We start from the raw sequence: 17,308 nt of genomic DNA on the forward strand, positions 1-17,308 counted from the left end.
CGCAGAGCTGCTTGAGTACCTCTGTCTGATGAAGCCTTACCTGCTGTGTTTGTGTGCCTTGAAAACCTGTTGCTATAGGGTTTTTTAGTTTATTTTGTTTTCTCACTAAATTTTAAATTTTTTATATAGTTTTGCAGTTACTGGAGAGATTAAAAAGCGATAAATACAATGCCTTATTACCTACCAAATTTTAACATGCTCTGATTTCTTTAACAAGAATGCTAACAAATCTGCCATATAAAATGATGCCAGATACAGTCACAAAAAGCTGTTGGGTTGTTCAGCAAGATACTAAATTGCACGCTATTATATTTATTTCCCAGCAACCCTGCACTTTAAAAACTCTCACTGAATTTCTGTTTCCATGGAATTTGCAGTTACCATGGGTTTTTCTCATAATTGATTTACTCATAATTCTAATATGCTTCTTACTACTTTAATCCATCCAGTACACCATCATGCTGTTACTTCACTTACGGCTTATTCACCTTTTAGTTGTCTTTTTGTGTTAACCTTAGACTAAGTCACATCATGTCATATCTATAACTTTTAAGGATGTTCATTTTAATTCTGTTAAAATAAGGCCCAATATTGTGATGCTCAGTTACATTCTGTTACATTGAATAAGGCTAAGATTTACTAAGTTCATTTTGGTAATTTTATTTTTGTTAAGTTTCAGTATTAGTAAGTTTGAACCAAGTTCTATTCCAGTCTTTTATGGTTTAAAATATGTTTGGTATTAATAGTAATTAACTTCGCGTTCTCTTGAGTGTGCTTTTTGTTCTGCTAAGGTGATAATGAAATTATGTCTATTAATTTAAAATCCTTTTAGGAATCATAAATTTTTCTAGTCAGATGTTCAGTGTTTTTCTTTGTTGCATTTTTTTGTAATAAATACATAATTGTTTCTATTACTGTTTTTATAGCCAGCTTTTCATATGCTTTACCATCTTTTTGGTGTAATTATCCACAAGACATGTGTCATTTCAGGATCCGTCTTTTGTTCTCTAACTGCTCGTGTATCTCTCAGACCAGACTACCCCTCTAGCTGGGCTCTGCACTGTGGCTCCATGGTTTGACCCAGTGCTGTCTCATGAGTTTTCTGCATTTTTCAGAGTTCCAAGAAACAGTATCTCTCAGCTTTGTCAGAAGCCTCCTCTAAACAGATGGTACTGTGACATCTACTCTAAGTATTAGTATTACAGAACCACTCCAACAGTTTGCTGTGTTTAAAACACCTCTATCCTGAGGAAATTCTGGAAGAGACAGCTATTGGATAGTTCATCGATCTTTCACCCTTTCACACCTTTACTCCTAAGTGCTACTCCTAAGAACCTTGTTTTAAACTACATTTAGGGAATTCTCTCCCAGTTGGAGAGAATTGGGCTTGGGCAGTGGCCAGGCCTTATCTCTACTTGGACAGGAATTTGCCAACAGACACAAATGTTTTCTGCATCAAAACTAGATTCAAGTCACTTTGACTTAGCAGTTTGACCCTCTACACATGACCTCCCCCCTCCACACAGATGACACACAGTCATTGGGGAACATCATCATCTGACTGCCCCCTCTGCAACTCTGCTTTGCATCTCTAGCTGAGATGACTGAAGATTCCTTTGGAAGCAGGGTCTGTCCGAAGGTCCCTCAGGACCTCCCAGCTAGCACCAGCACCACTAGCAGTGGGGGACACCCTCCCATTCCTTGGCCAGGAGAGCGCCTATGGCTCTCGCCTTGTTCAGCACGAGACAGCAGCAGGCAGCACAAGAGACAGAACAGACTGCAGCTGGGGCAAATCCGAGTTTATTGAATCCACCCAGGATCACAACACCTCAGACGAGCCAACCAATAAAGACCCCAAACTGGCACCACGCAGGGGATTATAAGGAGGGGAGCAAACAGGGGAGAAGTGGGTCTTTAGCCCAACGGGAGCACAGGGGGGAGCGGGGAAAGGTAGATTGTCACCAAGGGAAACTAATAGGGACAACCTTGGGGAGGGGCCCCAGCCCCTGAACCAATCACTCGATGCCCTTAGTAGAAGGTTCTGGAGAGAAGGGAAGGGTTGCCGAGTGATGGACAGGGCACTGGGGAGGGATTTGAGGAAAGATACAATGGTGACCACGGTAACAGGGGAGGAGGAAGGGTGACTGACAACTTCAGGGAGGGAGGAGAGAACCAGAGCACAGCCATTGCAACAGAGGGGAGAACAGAACAGTCCAATATACAACCCAATACAATGAAAGCATGGTAAAACAACATCCTTTGGTCTCCACTTTTTTGTTCAGGTTTCCTCACCTTCTCCTGAGGCTTACTGGTCTTCTGACCTTTGTTTCCAGCTGCAGGATGGGACTTGTTTCCCTTTTGGGTCAGGTAACTGCACGGTACCCTGAACCCTGTCCCAGTAGGAGAAATTCTGCTGTGATGACTCCTACATCTGAAATCTCAAGATCAAGTTCTTCTCCATCTCAGCTGGGTCCTCTGGGATTTCAGTTCCCCCCTTCTTTGGGGCTTTAGCTTCCCCCTTCTCTGGGGCTTTAGGCTCCCCTTTCTTTGGGGCTTTGGTTTCCTTTTTTCCTGGCACTTTGGTTTCCTCTCTGGGATTCTGGTTTTCTTCCTCCCTGGGGCATTAGTTTCCTCGCTCCCTGGTTTTGGATGTTGCTTCCCCGCAGAGACACCCTTCTTTTCCTTCTTCAGCTTCTGTAAGGCTTTGTCTCAGGGAGTAGCTGGCACGTGAGGCCTCCCCGGTCAGCACCACCTCGTAGCTGGGGCCTCCCTCCACGTGGCACAGCACCGTGACATTGGAGATGGTGTTGGCATGGCCACAGAAGGTGAAGGAGACCTGCTGGCTCTCTCCTGGCTGCAGCACACCTGACAGTGGCACGATCCTGAAAGCCTGCATGGAAGACAGGAGAGACTGAGCTGTGGAGCATGGAAATGGATGCAGAAGAGCATCTTGGAGCAAAGTGCAGCTGTACCTGGAGGGGCCTATTCCCCAAACACAGCCAGAATCACCCTGATCTCATCCTGTATCCATGCCACTGACCAGTGCAGGGACCACGGGGAAAATCTTCTCCCATACACACGGATCAATGAATTAATTAGTGCATTACATGAAAGTGAACGGGGATGTCTCCTGGCAGTAGAAATTCTCTAATGGCACAACTTGCCTTTAAAAAGCATTTCTTACTGTTTTTAGAAAAGGAGGAGACTCAGAGTGAGATCTCTTGGAGCTGAGTGAAGGACTCCAGCCCAGCTCATCTGACTCCTGAGGCTCTTCCCCTCTCTCTCTGAATTAAATGCTGCTTTCTCAAGGTGCTACAGCAAAAGCTCCTCCATAAATTTCCTATGCACCACCTGAGGAGTTCCAGGGGGAGCAATGCCCTCCATAGGTGCTGCACAGCATCCTTGGGCAGCCCTACAGCGTGTCCTGCACAGCCTCTCCAACAACCAGCTGCTCCAGCAGCACTTTGTGCTGGGCCTGCAGGGATGGGAGGCCCCTGTGTGGCCAATGCTGAGGGCCACCAGTGGCACTGGGAGCTCCAGCCCTGCTTGCCACACTGACAATGTGCAAGTGAGACACACTCCCTCTTACTTCCTCTGCTTTGAGGGGAGTGTGTGGGAAGTCCATGGAGCACCTGAATTCCTCCAAGCCTCCTGGGAGCTGAGGGTGTTCAGGAGTTTGAGGTGGCACCTGAAAAACAAGCCATTTTCTATGCTAGGAGGAAGAGACAGCCACTTCCAAAGTCTCAGTTTGTAAGACAGCTTCAGGGCTACTGTAGGAATGTGCCCCCTATTGATGGAGTGACAAAACTATCCTTTGTCTCCCTAAAAAGGAAAAAAGCCCAGAAGTTTCTTTCCCAGATATGGTATAATTGAAAGAATAGACTCAGATAAAGGTACACACTTTACTTCAAAAAATTTCATATTCTATATGTGTTGTATTAGACAAAAATTGGAAATTCCATACCCTGTGGCACCCTCAAAGCTCTGGAAGTGTGGAGAGAATGAATGGTATCCTTAAGAACCATATTACCAGATTAATTATTGAAACCAGATCAGCATTATTACGGATCAGAATTGCTCCAAGAAAGGACACAGGAGTTTCTCCCTATGAAATGTTATTTGGGTTACCTTATCTGGGAAGGAAGGAGGGTTTGCCAATGGCTGAAACTAATGACTTATATCTCAGAAATTACTTCAGGCAATTGCACTCTCTCTCACAGATCTTCGAAGAAAAGAGTTGTTATTGTTACCCCAAACATCACCTCTAGACTTTCACATACACCAGGTAAAACCAGGAGATGGGGTTCTAATTAAATCTTGGAACGATGATACCTCAACAGCAGCATGGGAAGGTCCCTGTCAGGTACTTTTAACAACTGGAACAGTCACCAGGACTGCAGAAAAAGAACCTCTCAAGTCAAAGGGCCAGTGGAAGCTGCTCCCCAAACTTGGACAGTGGTACAAGGAAGTGACTCTTAAAAGTTAATCTTCAAAAGATGATTTAATAGTGAACAGTCAAGGGCAGAACTGGACAGACCTCTGTATTTGCCACCAGAGAGCCTTTTGCTCTACTCTGGGCTGCCATCCCTCGGGTGTTGAGCAGTGGGAATGTAAGGCAAACCAGACCTTGATAAAAGAGGAATAGGAAATGATGATTTAAGACTCTGGAAATTGCTGGATGGAGTGTCATGGCGTCTGTGCCTCACCTCTACATCCCTGCAGTGTGCTGTTCTAGTGCACAGAACTCAGGAAGCAGGTGTGGATACCGAGGAAGGTAATCTTTGATGCTGCAGTTACAGTCTGAGGTTTGCATCATCTGAGCAAGCACGGATGGAACTGCTGATGGAGGCACTGCACACAAGTGTATCTGCATCCTACTTGACTTGACTTGGAGGAGAACTGTGGACAGCAACGTGAACTGACAAATCAGGAACTTTTAAAGAGACTGAACTTAGCACTGACCAAATAAAGACTGATTAGTCTTATTTACAACTACTTCACAAAAGGAGCCAGTTTGTGCTGACCAGACAGGGTCATTAAAGCAAGGGCTTCAGCAATAAAAGGATAATAAAAAGAAAGGGTGGATTGTGAGAGACAATTGTGACATTTTGCTGAAGCCAAAAGGTTGTTAGGTTAGGTGTTAGTTCTGTGTGGTGTTTGGATTGTTTGGATTTTTCTGGTTGGTTCATTGAGTGTTGCTGTGAGCTGGGAGAGGGGTGGAGTTGAAGACCTGACTAAAAGAAGTAGGATGAGCGGGGAGGGTACCATACATTTACAGATGACACCAAGGTGGGAACATGAGTCAATCTGTTTAGGAGGGCTCTGCAGAGGGACCTGGACAGGCTGGATAGATGCGCCAAGTCCAACAGCATGAAGCTGAACAAGTCCAAGTGCCCAGCCCTGCATTTTGGCCACAACAACCCCTGCAGTGCTACAGGCTGGGGACAGAGGGGCTGCACAGTGCCCAGGCAGAAAGGGACCTGGGGGTGCTGGTCAGCAGTGACTGAACACGAGCCAGCAGAGCCCTGGTGGCCAAGACCAAATGGCTCCTGGCCTGGATCAGGAACAGCGTGGCCAGCAGGAGCAGGGAGGCCATCCTGCCCCTGCACTGGGCACTGGTGAGGCCACACCTCGAGTGCTGTGTCCAGCTCTGGGCCCTCAGTTTGGGAAGGACCTTGGGATGCTTGAGCACATCCAGAGGAGGCAACGAGGCTGGAGAGGGGCTGGGAACACAAACCCTGTGAGGAATGACTGAGGGAGCTGGGGGTGCTCAGCCTGGAGAAAAGGAGACTTGGGGGAAACTTCATCACTTTCTACCTGAAAGGTGTTTGTAGTCAGGTGGGGCTCGCTCTGCTCCCAGGCAACAAGTGACAGAATGAGAGGGCACAGTCTTAAGCTGCGCCAGGGGAAGTTTAGGTTAGATGTTAGAAAAAGATTCTTCACTGGAAGAGTGACTGCACGCTGGAATCGCCTGCCCAGGGTGGAGTCACCAACCCCGGACATGTTTAAAAAAAACTGGATGTGGCACTCAGTGCCATGGTTTAGTTGATGAGGAGGTGTTAGGTCATGGGGTTGGACTAGATGATCTTAAAGGTCTTTTCCAACCTAATTTGTTCTGTGATTCTGTGAAAAGTTGGTGGTCGGGAGAGAATGGAATTTCCTGAGTACCCATCCAATGGCAGAGGGTACAGGGACTGCCCCAGCCAGGAAAAGGTATAAAAAGCAGCCCTTTCCTCGGGCAGTGGGTATGTTGGCCTCTTGGGCAAGGGAGGCACACTCCTGGCTCAGCTGAATCGTTACTAATAAGCAGTTTTCCTTTGCTTCGACCATTTGTCCCCATTGAATTGTACCTAAAAGTTAGTGCATTTCTAACACCGTGGAGGGGGAATAAGGTGATCTTTAAGGTCCGTGTTCTATGGTTCTGTGACTGGGCACGACTGCGGCCCTTTCACGGTCCTTCTCGCACCGCGGTGCCGGAGCTGGGGAGGAAGCGATGGAGCCGCCGCATGTCTGGGGCAGCGCGGGCCCGCGGCGGCCAGGACACGGCCAGAGGGGGGCAGGGAAAGGGAACAGGAAAGGGAACAGGAAAGGGAGCGATGGAGCCGGCCGGTGTCGCTGTGCCGCTGCCGGGGCGGGGCCGGGCCGGGCGATGGCGGCGGAGCGGGAGCGGCCGGGCCCCGTTCCCGGGCCCTGCTCAGGGCCCGCGGGGGATGAGCGGGCCGCGGCCGGACGGTGCCGGTGCTCCGCTCTGCCCGCTCCGGGGCACGGCGCCCTGGAGAAGGCCCGGCGCCGCCTGAGGGAGTTCGATGTCGGGGACAGGTTCTGCCGCTTGCCGCTGCCCCGAGCCGCCGTGCTGCTGCCGCTCCTGGTGCGAGCGGGGCGGCTGCACCTGCTGCTCACCGTCCGCTCCCTGCAGGTACCGGGGCTCCCAGGGCTGCGATCCTTCCTTCCCTCCCGGGGAACCATCGCCGTGTGTGCCCCCAGTGCCGCCCCTCGTTCCCCAGGGCACGGCCGGCTGTTTTTACACTCCTGTCCTCCTGGTGTTCGCCTGCCAGGAGCACCGCGGAAACCCGTGACAGGAAATTATCATTGTGGGCACTGATGGCTTGCTTAAATAAGGAAACTGACCGTGCAGCGCAGCTTTGTTAAATGAGGGGTTTCAATCTGCAGTTAGTATTACTCTTTTCTCCCTTTAATACATAAAAGGCAACAACCCAAGGCTGCCAGAACTCTTTCTCCAGCATTTTGTTTTCTTTTACAACTCTTGTTTTCCATCCCTGTGTCACATCAACTGCCTGGACTCAGGAATCACTTTTTTTCTGTTGCTGGGTCTTGCTTAAGAAACAAATACAGTTCCATAGCTGATGCAGTGATTATAAATGTGTTTTTTACTGATCCTTGATGCACAAGCCTACTACTGCAATGTACTTAAGGGTATCTTAGAAGTAACTCCTTTTTTGATACAGTCAAGAGGGGACACAGTCTTTGATGCAATAACTAAATAATTTAATTCGTAATGAGTCAGCTGAGTCGGGTGTGTGTCTCCCTCCCCAGAGGCGAAAACACACACACGCACTTGGCAGTCAAATGGCAATCTTTTATCCCCTTGTGTGGCTGAGGGTGATCCCTGTCCCCTTTCCCATTGAATGGCTACTCAGGAACTCAGGCTCTTTCCAGACTGCCAACTCTTCCGTCCTTTCCCTTCTCATCCTTTTTTCTTGTTCTGGTCATGTCTTCAACCCTGCCCCTCTCCTGGTTTCTCAACAGCACCCAACAAAACATATCCCAACTATAGATAACAACAAAGAGGAAACAGAACCAACCATTTTCGTTCTTCTACTCCGTAATATTTTTGGGCTGAAGCAAAATGTTATTTCCTCTCTCATGGGTACATTATTTGTGTCTTTCAAAAGTTTTTGCTCTTAGAGTATTTTAATCTTGCTCTGCAAGTTGTCTGTCTGGATTCATCTGTCATTTATGCAAACAAGATGATGCAAAATGTGAACGTTGACATAAGTAGAAGTTCCAGTATGGATTACACAGCACTGTACAGCTACAGTGTATTTTCTGATAGTGAGGGTTTATGGATTAGCAGGGGATAGCCTCAGAGTTTTCTTAGGTAGCTACTCTTGCTAAGGGATGCTTCTTCTGGTCTGCAGAAACCTTAACCACCATTTCCAGCTTCTTTGACTGGAAAGATAAACATAAAGGGATGCTGCAATACCAACATGCATCTGTGTGGGTCCAATAAGAAACATAAACCTTGCTATATTTAACAGCAGTACTCCTTTACATTCTAGCTGAGAAGATCACCAGGGGAAGTGTGTTTTCCAGGAGGTAAAAGGGAAGCCACTGATAAAGATGACATTGACACTGCTCTCCGAGAAGCTAAAGAAGAAGTTGGTCTTCAGCCAGAGAAGGTGGAAGTCATCTGTAGGCTGATGCCTGGAATTGATAAAGTAAGTCAGCATGTCAGCACAGAATAAGTTTGGGTGGTTTTCACTTGTGAGGCTGGCAGTGACCTTTTCAAACCTGGAGCTGCCAGGAGGCGCCGCTTCTTCACGTGCACAGCCCGTGTGTCCAGCAGAGCCCAGGGAAAGGGTTCTTGCTCAGAGTTTGGTATTTGTGAGACCAGCTCTGGGGCACCAGTCAGTGACTCTGGAGTACCACGCTGACAGCGCTGCCCTGGCGAGAGTTCAGCAGAGAGCCACGAGTGCAGTCATGGGGCTACAGCGAGTGGGTGATGAGCAGACAGGCTGAGAGAGGTGGGCTTGCTCAGCTTGAAGGCTGCCAGGGGATTTGGCTGCTTTCTTCTCCTGGCGAGTCAGAGAGAGGATGATACCAGAACTCTTCTTGAGGCAGTAGACACAGCAGCAGCATGGACTTTCTGATGAGATGCAAGAAAAATTCCTCTTCACCATGAGGTCAGCCCAAAAGTGGAGCAGATGTTCCTGGCAGGCTGTATAATCTCCATCCCTGGCGCTGTGCAGAGCTCACTCACCCAGGCTGCTGTAGCCTCACAGGTGTCTCCTTTGGTGTCTGCTGGCTCCAGGGCTGTGCACACAGAGAGGGAGCACCAGAGGGGATGTGCACCAGGATGGTGTGCATCATCTTCCTCCAGCAGGGAGACTCCCAGAGGTGTCTTTGGAGTGTAGGTCACCATTTGTAAATTAACAGCTTCTCAGTTTCAATAGCAGTGTTCAGTATTACATAGGATCAGTTTTCCCACAGAACAGAGGAATTGCTGTTTCAGAAGACTATTTTTGTTCACCAGGTGAAACTCTATTACTATGCCTCCTATTCTTTTATCTGTCAGCAGTACCCTCTCCCCATTAAAAAATAAATACCTACTTTTGAAATTGTATTGAAAACAGCTTTATTTAACGACTTAAATTATAATTTCTCTACAGATGACCTTAGAACCACACAGTTCAGAGGCAGTGTGTAAAAAGGATCATATTTTCCGTGTTTCCAGCCAGTTACTTCAGTCAGTAGGAGAGATGGTGTGGGTTTTGGACCATGAATATTGTGCATGTCAGATGATACTCTGCCTCCTCAATATGCACATTCCAGGCGCTTCTGGCTGGACTGAGTCTTTCCAGACTTGAATCAAATACCACAGGCACTGTTTTCCTCCTTTCTACAGGACAGTGGTCTTAGTTAGTGTGAATAAATAGAACTAGCACTGTATCCTAAAGAATTTTGGTGTTCTGTTGATGCAAACTATGATTTCAGTGATTTTGTCTTCCCATGGAAGAAATAAATAATGTGTTCCCATGTCCATAAATAATGTGTTTGAAAAAGTGTTACATTTTATGGCTAAATACACTGCAATAATATTTCTGTACCTATAGAAAAATACTTCCATATTCTGGAAAATTCCTGTATCTCGGGAAAACAATACAGAAATATGATAAAGGATAGGGAAAATTTGGAATGAAATCAGAATTAAAAACATAAATAAGGAAGACCCATGAGAGAAACCACATTTGTCTTTTGACTTCTGTAGAAGCCTTTTGAACTGCTCTGATTATACAGGATGAGCACAGTATTTGTAAACTAATTTTTGACAAATACAAAAATATTATTTCAAATTCTCAAAGTCAAATTAAATAGCTTGCCATTAGGAGACTAAATTGCATTGCAGTTAAAAATAGTTCATAGGCTTCTTGTACTCATTTTGTAACAATGCAATGTTTTTTTAAGTAATGAACATTTTTACTTGGTACAGACATAAGTGTTTGAGAGTTTAGTTGATTTTTTTAAAATTAACTTATTTATTGGGGATTTTTTCTCTCTCTTTTTAGATGAATAACTTGGTGACACCAGTTGTAGGGTTTATAGAGGATACATTCCAGGGCACTCCTAATCCAGATGAAGTGAGCGAGGTTTTTGTTGTGCCTTTGGAGTACTTTGTCAAGCCCTTGAATTACAAGACCTTCACTTATAAAACCTCCTCAGGTTACTCAACTCGTGTACACTGCTTTATATATGATGACCAGGAACATAAAAAGTCATTCAAGATATGGGGACTGACTGCCCACTTTGCTGTATTTCTTGCTCTTATAATTTCTGGAGAAAGACCTACCTTTGAAGTGGATTATGATCTTGACAACTTAATTTCATCCTCTGAGAATTACTTCACTAAATTGTATGCATCTGTACATGAAAGAAAGAAGAGTAATCTGTGACAGCTTGGTCTGGCCATTCATTTACTTTGAAAGAGGAAAAAGGAGCTTGGTTTATTTCCTTTGTACTTCTTGTTTGAAAGCTACACTTGAATTTCTTCAGAACTGGAAATTTTTAAGTTGACAATCCCTAACTAGATTAATGTAATTTTTAATCTCTTTGAAGACCTGTGAGAAGCACACAATATTTTCTGTGAAACAGACTTTCAAAAGGTCTGTTTCAGTTCCTTCTCAGTTTCAGTGCCTTTGTTCTGTGTGTTTCTGTGCTTTGCTTTGTCTATAATGAGATAATGCTATTTGATGGAATTTGTGTCTGAGTTAACCTATGAAAACTTTTTGGGATCTGCCTCTTACATGTGCCATACGTGGACAACATGATTCATACAGTCTTGTGTGGTATCTTTGAGCACTTACAGAATGCACAATAAAAATACAAAAGGTTTCAGCTGCTTTCACAATCTTATTTTGTTTTCCTTGGGCTTGTGGAGGGAAGAGGGCAGGTCAGTATGTGCAATGAGTTTTGGTTAATTTAACATTTCTCATGAGGCAATTCCATAGGCTATGGAAAACTTAGGATACAGGCAACAGGACTGAAGTTTGTCCCTCACCATCTTGTTATCAAATCTCACTCAGCTGCTGACAGGAGTCTTCTCCAGGACAGAAAAGTGGAGGTGAGGATTCACAAGGACAACCCACCAAACAAAGAGCAACGCAGAGGGGTTCAGAGCCTACAGAACAAGGCACTGAAGAATCCTAAGAGACCAACAGCACCCAGGAAGAGCCTCTGAACATTCAGTGGCTGAGTGCTCCATGCCAAATATTCTGCAACCTGAACACAAGATGGAGCAGTATAAATTGGAGTCAAGAAGTTGTTAGGAAAATGAATCCACAAACATCAGAGGTTTATGTCCGAAAAGGACACAGAGGAGTCCTTTTATTTTATTTGAAGAAAGGGAGAGGCCATGGGGCATTCCCCTGGGATCTCTCAAATTTTTGGAGGACACAGCCTCCCTTTTTATCCCAATTTCCCAGTCGCATTTCCCTTCTCTCTTTCCCCATTGGCTGAGGTACTTGAGAGGTACAGACTTCCCAATACACCTGATACAAAAGATTTCCCTCTAAGGTATAACCCTCCCTTTTCATTTTTAAATCTTATGGAATTGAGGGGCTTTTCTTCCCTATTGTTTCTTTCATCTTTCATTGTCCAGTCTTCATTTATCAGCAAACCTAAAGTTTATTTGTAAAAGCAAATACCTTTTCCATTCATCAATCAGTGGAATCCTTCCCATTGTTTCTTTTATCTCCCCGTGCTAGTTTTATCTACCAGCAGAGCCACAGCTTCTTTGTGAAGACAAATCTGCTATTCCTCTCAAAATCAATTACCATGATAGCACAATCTGGCAAGTATGTGATCACAGCTAGAAATCCCCATTCCTTGGCACAGCTGGCACGTGTGCAGTTAGTTGGGAGTCAGAGAGCTGCAAAAATGGGTGCTTGTGGGGATGCTCCTCTTGTTAAACTCAGAAGCAAAGTGGCACAATTTAGAGCAGTGATTTTCACTGTAGAATACTCCCTCTGCCTTTGGGAGTGCACCTCACAGAGGCAGCTCTTCTGGAGTATGAAATCCCATTACTGATGGGAAAGTGTGCAGAAGAGAGAGGAAGGGCATCGAGCCAAGCCTTGCAGGGTTCCCTTGCACCTGGCAAGGAGCAAGTGCTGAAAGGCTCGTGCCACCCTTCCACTGTGTCACTTGAGCTCCTTGCATGTCCCAGCAGCTTCCTGGTGCCTCTGACTGCAGATCCAGCTAAGATCCAGTCATGTCCAGAGAGAAAATCCTGAAGTAGCTCCATAGGTGCTTTGTCCCTGTGAGTTCTGCAATTCCAAAGACTGTAAACCTGCAGGATGTTCATAAATCTATGGGACCTGACGGGATCCACCCCAGGGTAATGAGAGAGCTGGCAGATGAGCTTACAAAGCTCATCTCCAGGACCAACAGTCCTGGCTCACTGGTGAGGTTCCGGAAGACTGGAAGCTGGCCAATGTGACACCCATTCACAAAAAGGGTGCAAAGGAGGATCCTGGTAATTATAGACCAGTCAGTCTGACCTCAGTACCTGGCAAAATAATGGAACAGTTTATATTAAGTGCCATCATGAAGAATTTACAGGATGGCCAGGGTATCAGACCCAGTCAGCATGGGTTTAGGAAGGGTAGGTCATGTTTAACCAACCTGGTCACCTTTTATGACCAGGTAACCCGCCTAGTGGATGCAGGGAAGGCTGTAGATGTTGTTTATTTGGATTACAGCAAGGCCTTTGACACTGTCTCCCACAGCATACTCCTAGATAAGCTGGCAGCCTGTGGCTTGGACAGGAACATTCTGTGCTGGGTTAGGAACTGGCTGCATGGCCGGGCCCAGAGAGTGGTCGTGAATGGTGCTGCATCCAGCTGGAGGCCAGCCACCAGTGCTGTCCCTCAGGGGTCTGTGCTGGGGCCAGTTCTGTTTAATATTTTTATTGATGATATGGATGAGGGTTTAGAGTCTTTCATTAGTAAATTTGCAGATGACACTAAGCTGGGAGCATGTGTCGATCAGTTAGAGGAACAGAGAGCTTTTCAGAGGGACTTGGAACGGTTGGATGGATGGGCAGAATCCAATGGGATGAAGTTCAACAAGTCCAAGTGCCGAGTCCTGCACTTTGGCCACAATAACCCCCTGCAGCGTTATAGGCTGGGGATGGTGTGGCTGGACAGTGCTCAGGTGGAAAGGGACCTGGGGGTGCTGGTTGACAGTCGGCTGAACATGAGCCACCAGTGTGCTCAGGTGGCCAAGAAGGCCAATGGCATCCTGGCCAGTATCAGGAATAGTGTGTCCAGCAGGAGCAGGGAGGTCATTCTTCCCCTGTACTCGGCACTGGTGAGGCCACACCTTGAGTACTGTGTCCAGTTCTGGGCCCCTCAGTTTAGGAGGGATGTTGAGATGCTCGAGCATGTCCAAAGGAGAGCAACGAGGCTGGTGAGGGGCTTGGAACACAAGCCATATGAGGAACGACTAAGAGAGCTGGGTTTGTTTAGCCTGGAGAAGAGAAGACTCAGAGGTGACCTTATCACTCTCTACAACTTCCTGAAGGGTGGCTGTAGTGAGCTGGGGGTCAGTCTCTTTCTCCGAGCAACAACAGATAGAACAAGAGGACACAGTCTCAAGCTGCGCCAAGGGAGATACAGGTTAGACCTAAGGAGGAAGTTTTTCACAGAAAGAGTGGTCAAACACTGGAATCATCTGCCCAGGGAGGTGGTAGAGTCACCATCCCTGGATGTGTTTAAAAGGAGACTAGATGTGGCACTTAGTGCCATGACCTAGTTGAGGTATAAGATAGGATGGGTTGGACTCGATGATCTTGAAGGTCTCTTCCAACCTAGAGATTCTGTGATTCTGTGATTCTGTTTCTAGCCAAAGCTGCTCATATTATAGCTCTGTAGACCTGCTTATATTTTATACTGCTTTGACAATATTGAGATTCTGTATTAGCAATAAGTTTAGTCATAATGATGCACATAATCAGTGTCATACATCTCACACCTGACCAAGAGTTCTCTCTGAGTCTGCCACTATAATCCCCAGTGTTATCTGGGCCGAAGTCCCACCAAGGTAACGTGTTTGCTATCAGACTGTCATCCATGGTCATCATAAGGGTGTCACTGGCTTCATGATGTGGTTCAGAGTATTAGCTATCCAATTCCAGTGGAAGGGACATGGTGGGACTTCAAGTAGAGGTTAAGGCTGGCTATAAGAGCTCCAGGTGCTTCACAGAGGTGGAAGGAATCCAGTTCTCTGTCCTGAAAAGCTTCATCTGGGAGAAGAGGAAGGCTGCGCAGGATCTCATGAAATTTGCACCATGCCTGGGCAGAGTTCAGCATTCACAGATTTCTTCCCAGAAGACATAATTTTCCCTGCTTTATTGGTAAACGAGGTGGGCCAATGCCAATCCTCGAGGTTCTTATGGCTCAGTAGGTTCTTCAAAGAGCTTCCCAGTTTTCCATGAACTTCTCAAGGTTTGTCTTCTGAAGAATATTTAGATGATTCAGTTTCTTTATCCTCAGCTGAAATCTCAAGGTTGGCAGTATCACTGGAGAAGAAGCCACGTCATTCCCATTATAAAACTATAGAAATAGGCTTTTGTTTTTAAACAATATTTTTTTCCGCTTAACCTCTGCATTCCAGAACAGGAGAGAAATGCTTTGTGGAATCATACACCAATAAAAAAGTAAATGAGGGCTATCATGAATAAGGCCATTTGTAGACCACAAAGTTCACCAGTTCAGTTGCCCTTCTTGCCATTTACACAGCTAATGAAGAGGAGTTTGCTAGTGCTTGGCCCTTCACTGACTCTGAATATTCTGCTCACTTTATAGGTATAAACACTTGAATACAAATATTTCTCTCAGTCATAAAAGAGAACACACCACAAGCTCTCCAAATTCAGCAAGTGGCCCAGAAATCTTATAATCTGATTATGGCAGTATCTGTCTGAGAGCTCAAAGTATGGAGCATGGGCTGGCCACAAGCAAAGGCAACTTTGAGGGAGGGAGCACAGCTGCTACTCCTCCAATTTCCCAAGTGGGAATAACCCTCCCACCTCTTCCACCAGACCCAGGATGCTGCTGGGGGAGCCCCTCAGCTGAAGAGCCCCTGGGGAGATGTTGGACACTAGCCTGTCGTTCAGCTGTGACAATCAGTGACTCCATCAGTGACTCCACCAGTGACTCCATGGCAACAGATGATTCATCACTTTCCTTTTCTTCCTTCTCTGGGTTTTCTTCTTCCTCTTCCAGTATCTTCTCCTCTTTTGAAGGAAAAAAATATCCATGAATAGAAGACGAGGCACATTGCCAATCCCATTTAAGCTGAGAAGTCCCACTTCCCCAACACTGGCCTCTCCCAGAAACAATGGATGCTGCTGCTCCTCTCTGACTCCTCATGTTCATTCTTACTTAGCTTTTTCCTCCCAGAGCATCATCTCATCCCCTGCAATGTCATGCACATCCAACCCTGCCAATAGCCCTGCCAGCCTCTCTTACGGCTTTCCCAAGCTTTTCTGCCTACCATCATCTTTCCAGGCCCTTCCAAGATCCTGGGAAAAGGATCTTGGGAAAAAGCCTAAAAGGACTCAACTGCTCAAAACTCAGGAAGCAACCAGAGAGGCCAAAGTGTTGGTCTGGCAGCCCTGCAACTTCCAGACTTGTGGAGACGGGCGTGAGCTGCCTTAAGTGCAGGTAGGGGGAAAAAGCAGGGGAACTTCCTGGGAGATGACAGACAGTGCTCACCTTTCAGCATCCTGGTCAGGCACTTGGTAACCCCAGGGAAGATCGTCTTTCCTTTCAGGACGATTTCTGCCGGTTCCAGATGAGCCACTTGGACCTGGAAAGTCCTGCGGAACGCTCCTGGCTTTTCTGGCAGATAAGAGACTTTCAGCACTCGCTTCTTGCCAGGTGCAATGGAGCCCTGCAGGGACAGGAGAGGAGGGAGGGACTGCATCAAAGGTGTGATGTGGGATGGCTCAGGACTCAGACAGGCTGAGAAGACAGGTTCTCATCTAGAAGAAAACATCAGACCACCTCACTTTCTACCTTCCTTGTGCCAAAAGCTTGCGCCTCCAGCCCTGGGGTGCAGCGTGTCCTGAGCTCTCACAAGGCTGCAGCCCCAGCACAGCCTGACAGGAGCACAGCTCTGCTGCTCGTGGCATGTGCCCTCTGCCAGCAAGGGTCATGCCCAAAAAAGAAAAGCTCTTTTGCCAGGCTCTGCGCAAAAGGAGTGAAGTGCCTGCACTCTCAGGAGGGCCAGTAGCCCTTGTCACAGCACATCAGCAATTCCAGGCTCATGTCCAAGGGCCTGACCCCTCATTAATGATCCCAGCAAAAACACCTTCTGCCTCTGCAGTTACACCATCCTGACTCATGGTTTCCTGCACACATACATCTCTGGAAATGCAGGAGCAGAGACTTGGATGAGATCTGGGGATGACAGTGATGGCAGGAAGGGCCATCCTCCTCTTTGTGCTTTCAGAAATGCTGTCCAAGTCCCAGGCTGGGCTCACAGCAGTGGGGCTGAAGGGAAACACAGCTCTGGGTGACAGACTCAGCTGCAGCTTTCCTGGGCTCCCCCCTGCACACCAGGCTGGGCCCTCAGCTCCCCATTCCTGTTCTCTGTGCAGGGAGAAACAGCTGAGCAGGACAAAGCCTGCTCCTGGGTCTCCTGAGTTACTCCAGCACACAACACAGCTGCAGCCAAAGGGAGCCTGGCCAAGCTGCCAGGGGCAGGATGCTGCTCCAGCAGCTGAGTGCAGGCCCACGCAGAGCTGTGTCTGCAGGTGCTCACAGGAGGAGGGCACCAGCGGGGCACCCCTTGCACGAGACATACACGAAATAATGAGAAAGCCATTTGGCTTCCCCTTTGTGGCCATGTGTGTTTTGGATTGTAATTGGGTCCTAGTAGTCAGTTTTATAAACGCCCCTCACCCATTTTGTATTGTTACAGCATATTTTATCACCAATGGGCTGTTTCTTTCCCCCCTGTGGTTTTGCCCTAGTTGTCCATCTCCCCAAAGACCTGCCCTTTTGTT

At 47.0% G+C, this 17,308-nt stretch overlaps 2 protein-coding genes across 3 annotated transcripts in view; one reads left to right on the forward strand and one right to left on the reverse strand.

Moving 5' to 3' along the window:
* Positions 1-6,618: 6,618 nt before the first annotated feature.
* LOC135279446 (peroxisomal coenzyme A diphosphatase NUDT7-like) lies at positions 6,619-11,133 on the forward strand. The gene is made up of 3 exons (XM_064386838.1): positions 6,619-6,916; positions 8,301-8,459; positions 10,308-11,133. Exons 1-3 carry the CDS (start codon positions 6,650-6,652, stop codon positions 10,689-10,691), a joined length of 810 nt encoding a protein of 269 aa, XP_064242908.1. The 5' UTR covers positions 6,619-6,649; the 3' UTR covers positions 10,692-11,133.
* A 3,497-nt stretch (positions 11,134-14,630) lies between these two features.
* The window catches only part of LOC135279443 (hydrocephalus-inducing protein homolog), a 28,562-nt gene continuing 25,884 nt past the window's right edge, over positions 14,631-17,308 (reverse strand). For both annotated transcript variants that reach the window (XM_064386833.1, XM_064386832.1), the window contains exons 28-30: positions 16,014-16,191; positions 15,402-15,532; positions 14,631-14,815 (exon numbers count right to left, since the gene is read on the reverse strand). In XM_064386833.1, the coding sequence (XP_064242903.1) occupies positions 14,813-14,815; positions 15,402-15,532; positions 16,014-16,191 (312 nt within the window). In that variant the 3' untranslated portion in view covers positions 14,631-14,812. The remainder of the gene's footprint in view (positions 14,816-15,401; positions 15,533-16,013; positions 16,192-17,308) is intronic.

Source organism: Passer domesticus, chromosome 12 (genome assembly GCF_036417665.1).
Source record: "Passer domesticus isolate bPasDom1 chromosome 12, bPasDom1.hap1, whole genome shotgun sequence".
NCBI classification, from domain to species: Eukaryota; Metazoa; Chordata; class Aves; order Passeriformes; family Passeridae; genus Passer; species Passer domesticus.

Coding starts and splice junctions, on each gene's coding strand:
- LOC135279446 (XM_064386838.1), top strand. CDS start 6,650: ATGGCGGCGGAGCGGGAGCGGCCGGGCCCCGTTCCCGGGCCCTGCTCA. Junction 6,917..8,300: donor TCACCGTCCGCTCCCTGCAG/GTACCGGGGCTC, acceptor TTTACATTCTAG/CTGAGAAGATCACCAGGGGA. Junction 8,460..10,307: donor TGATGCCTGGAATTGATAAA/GTAAGTCAGCAT, acceptor CTCTCTTTTTAG/ATGAATAACTTGGTGACACC.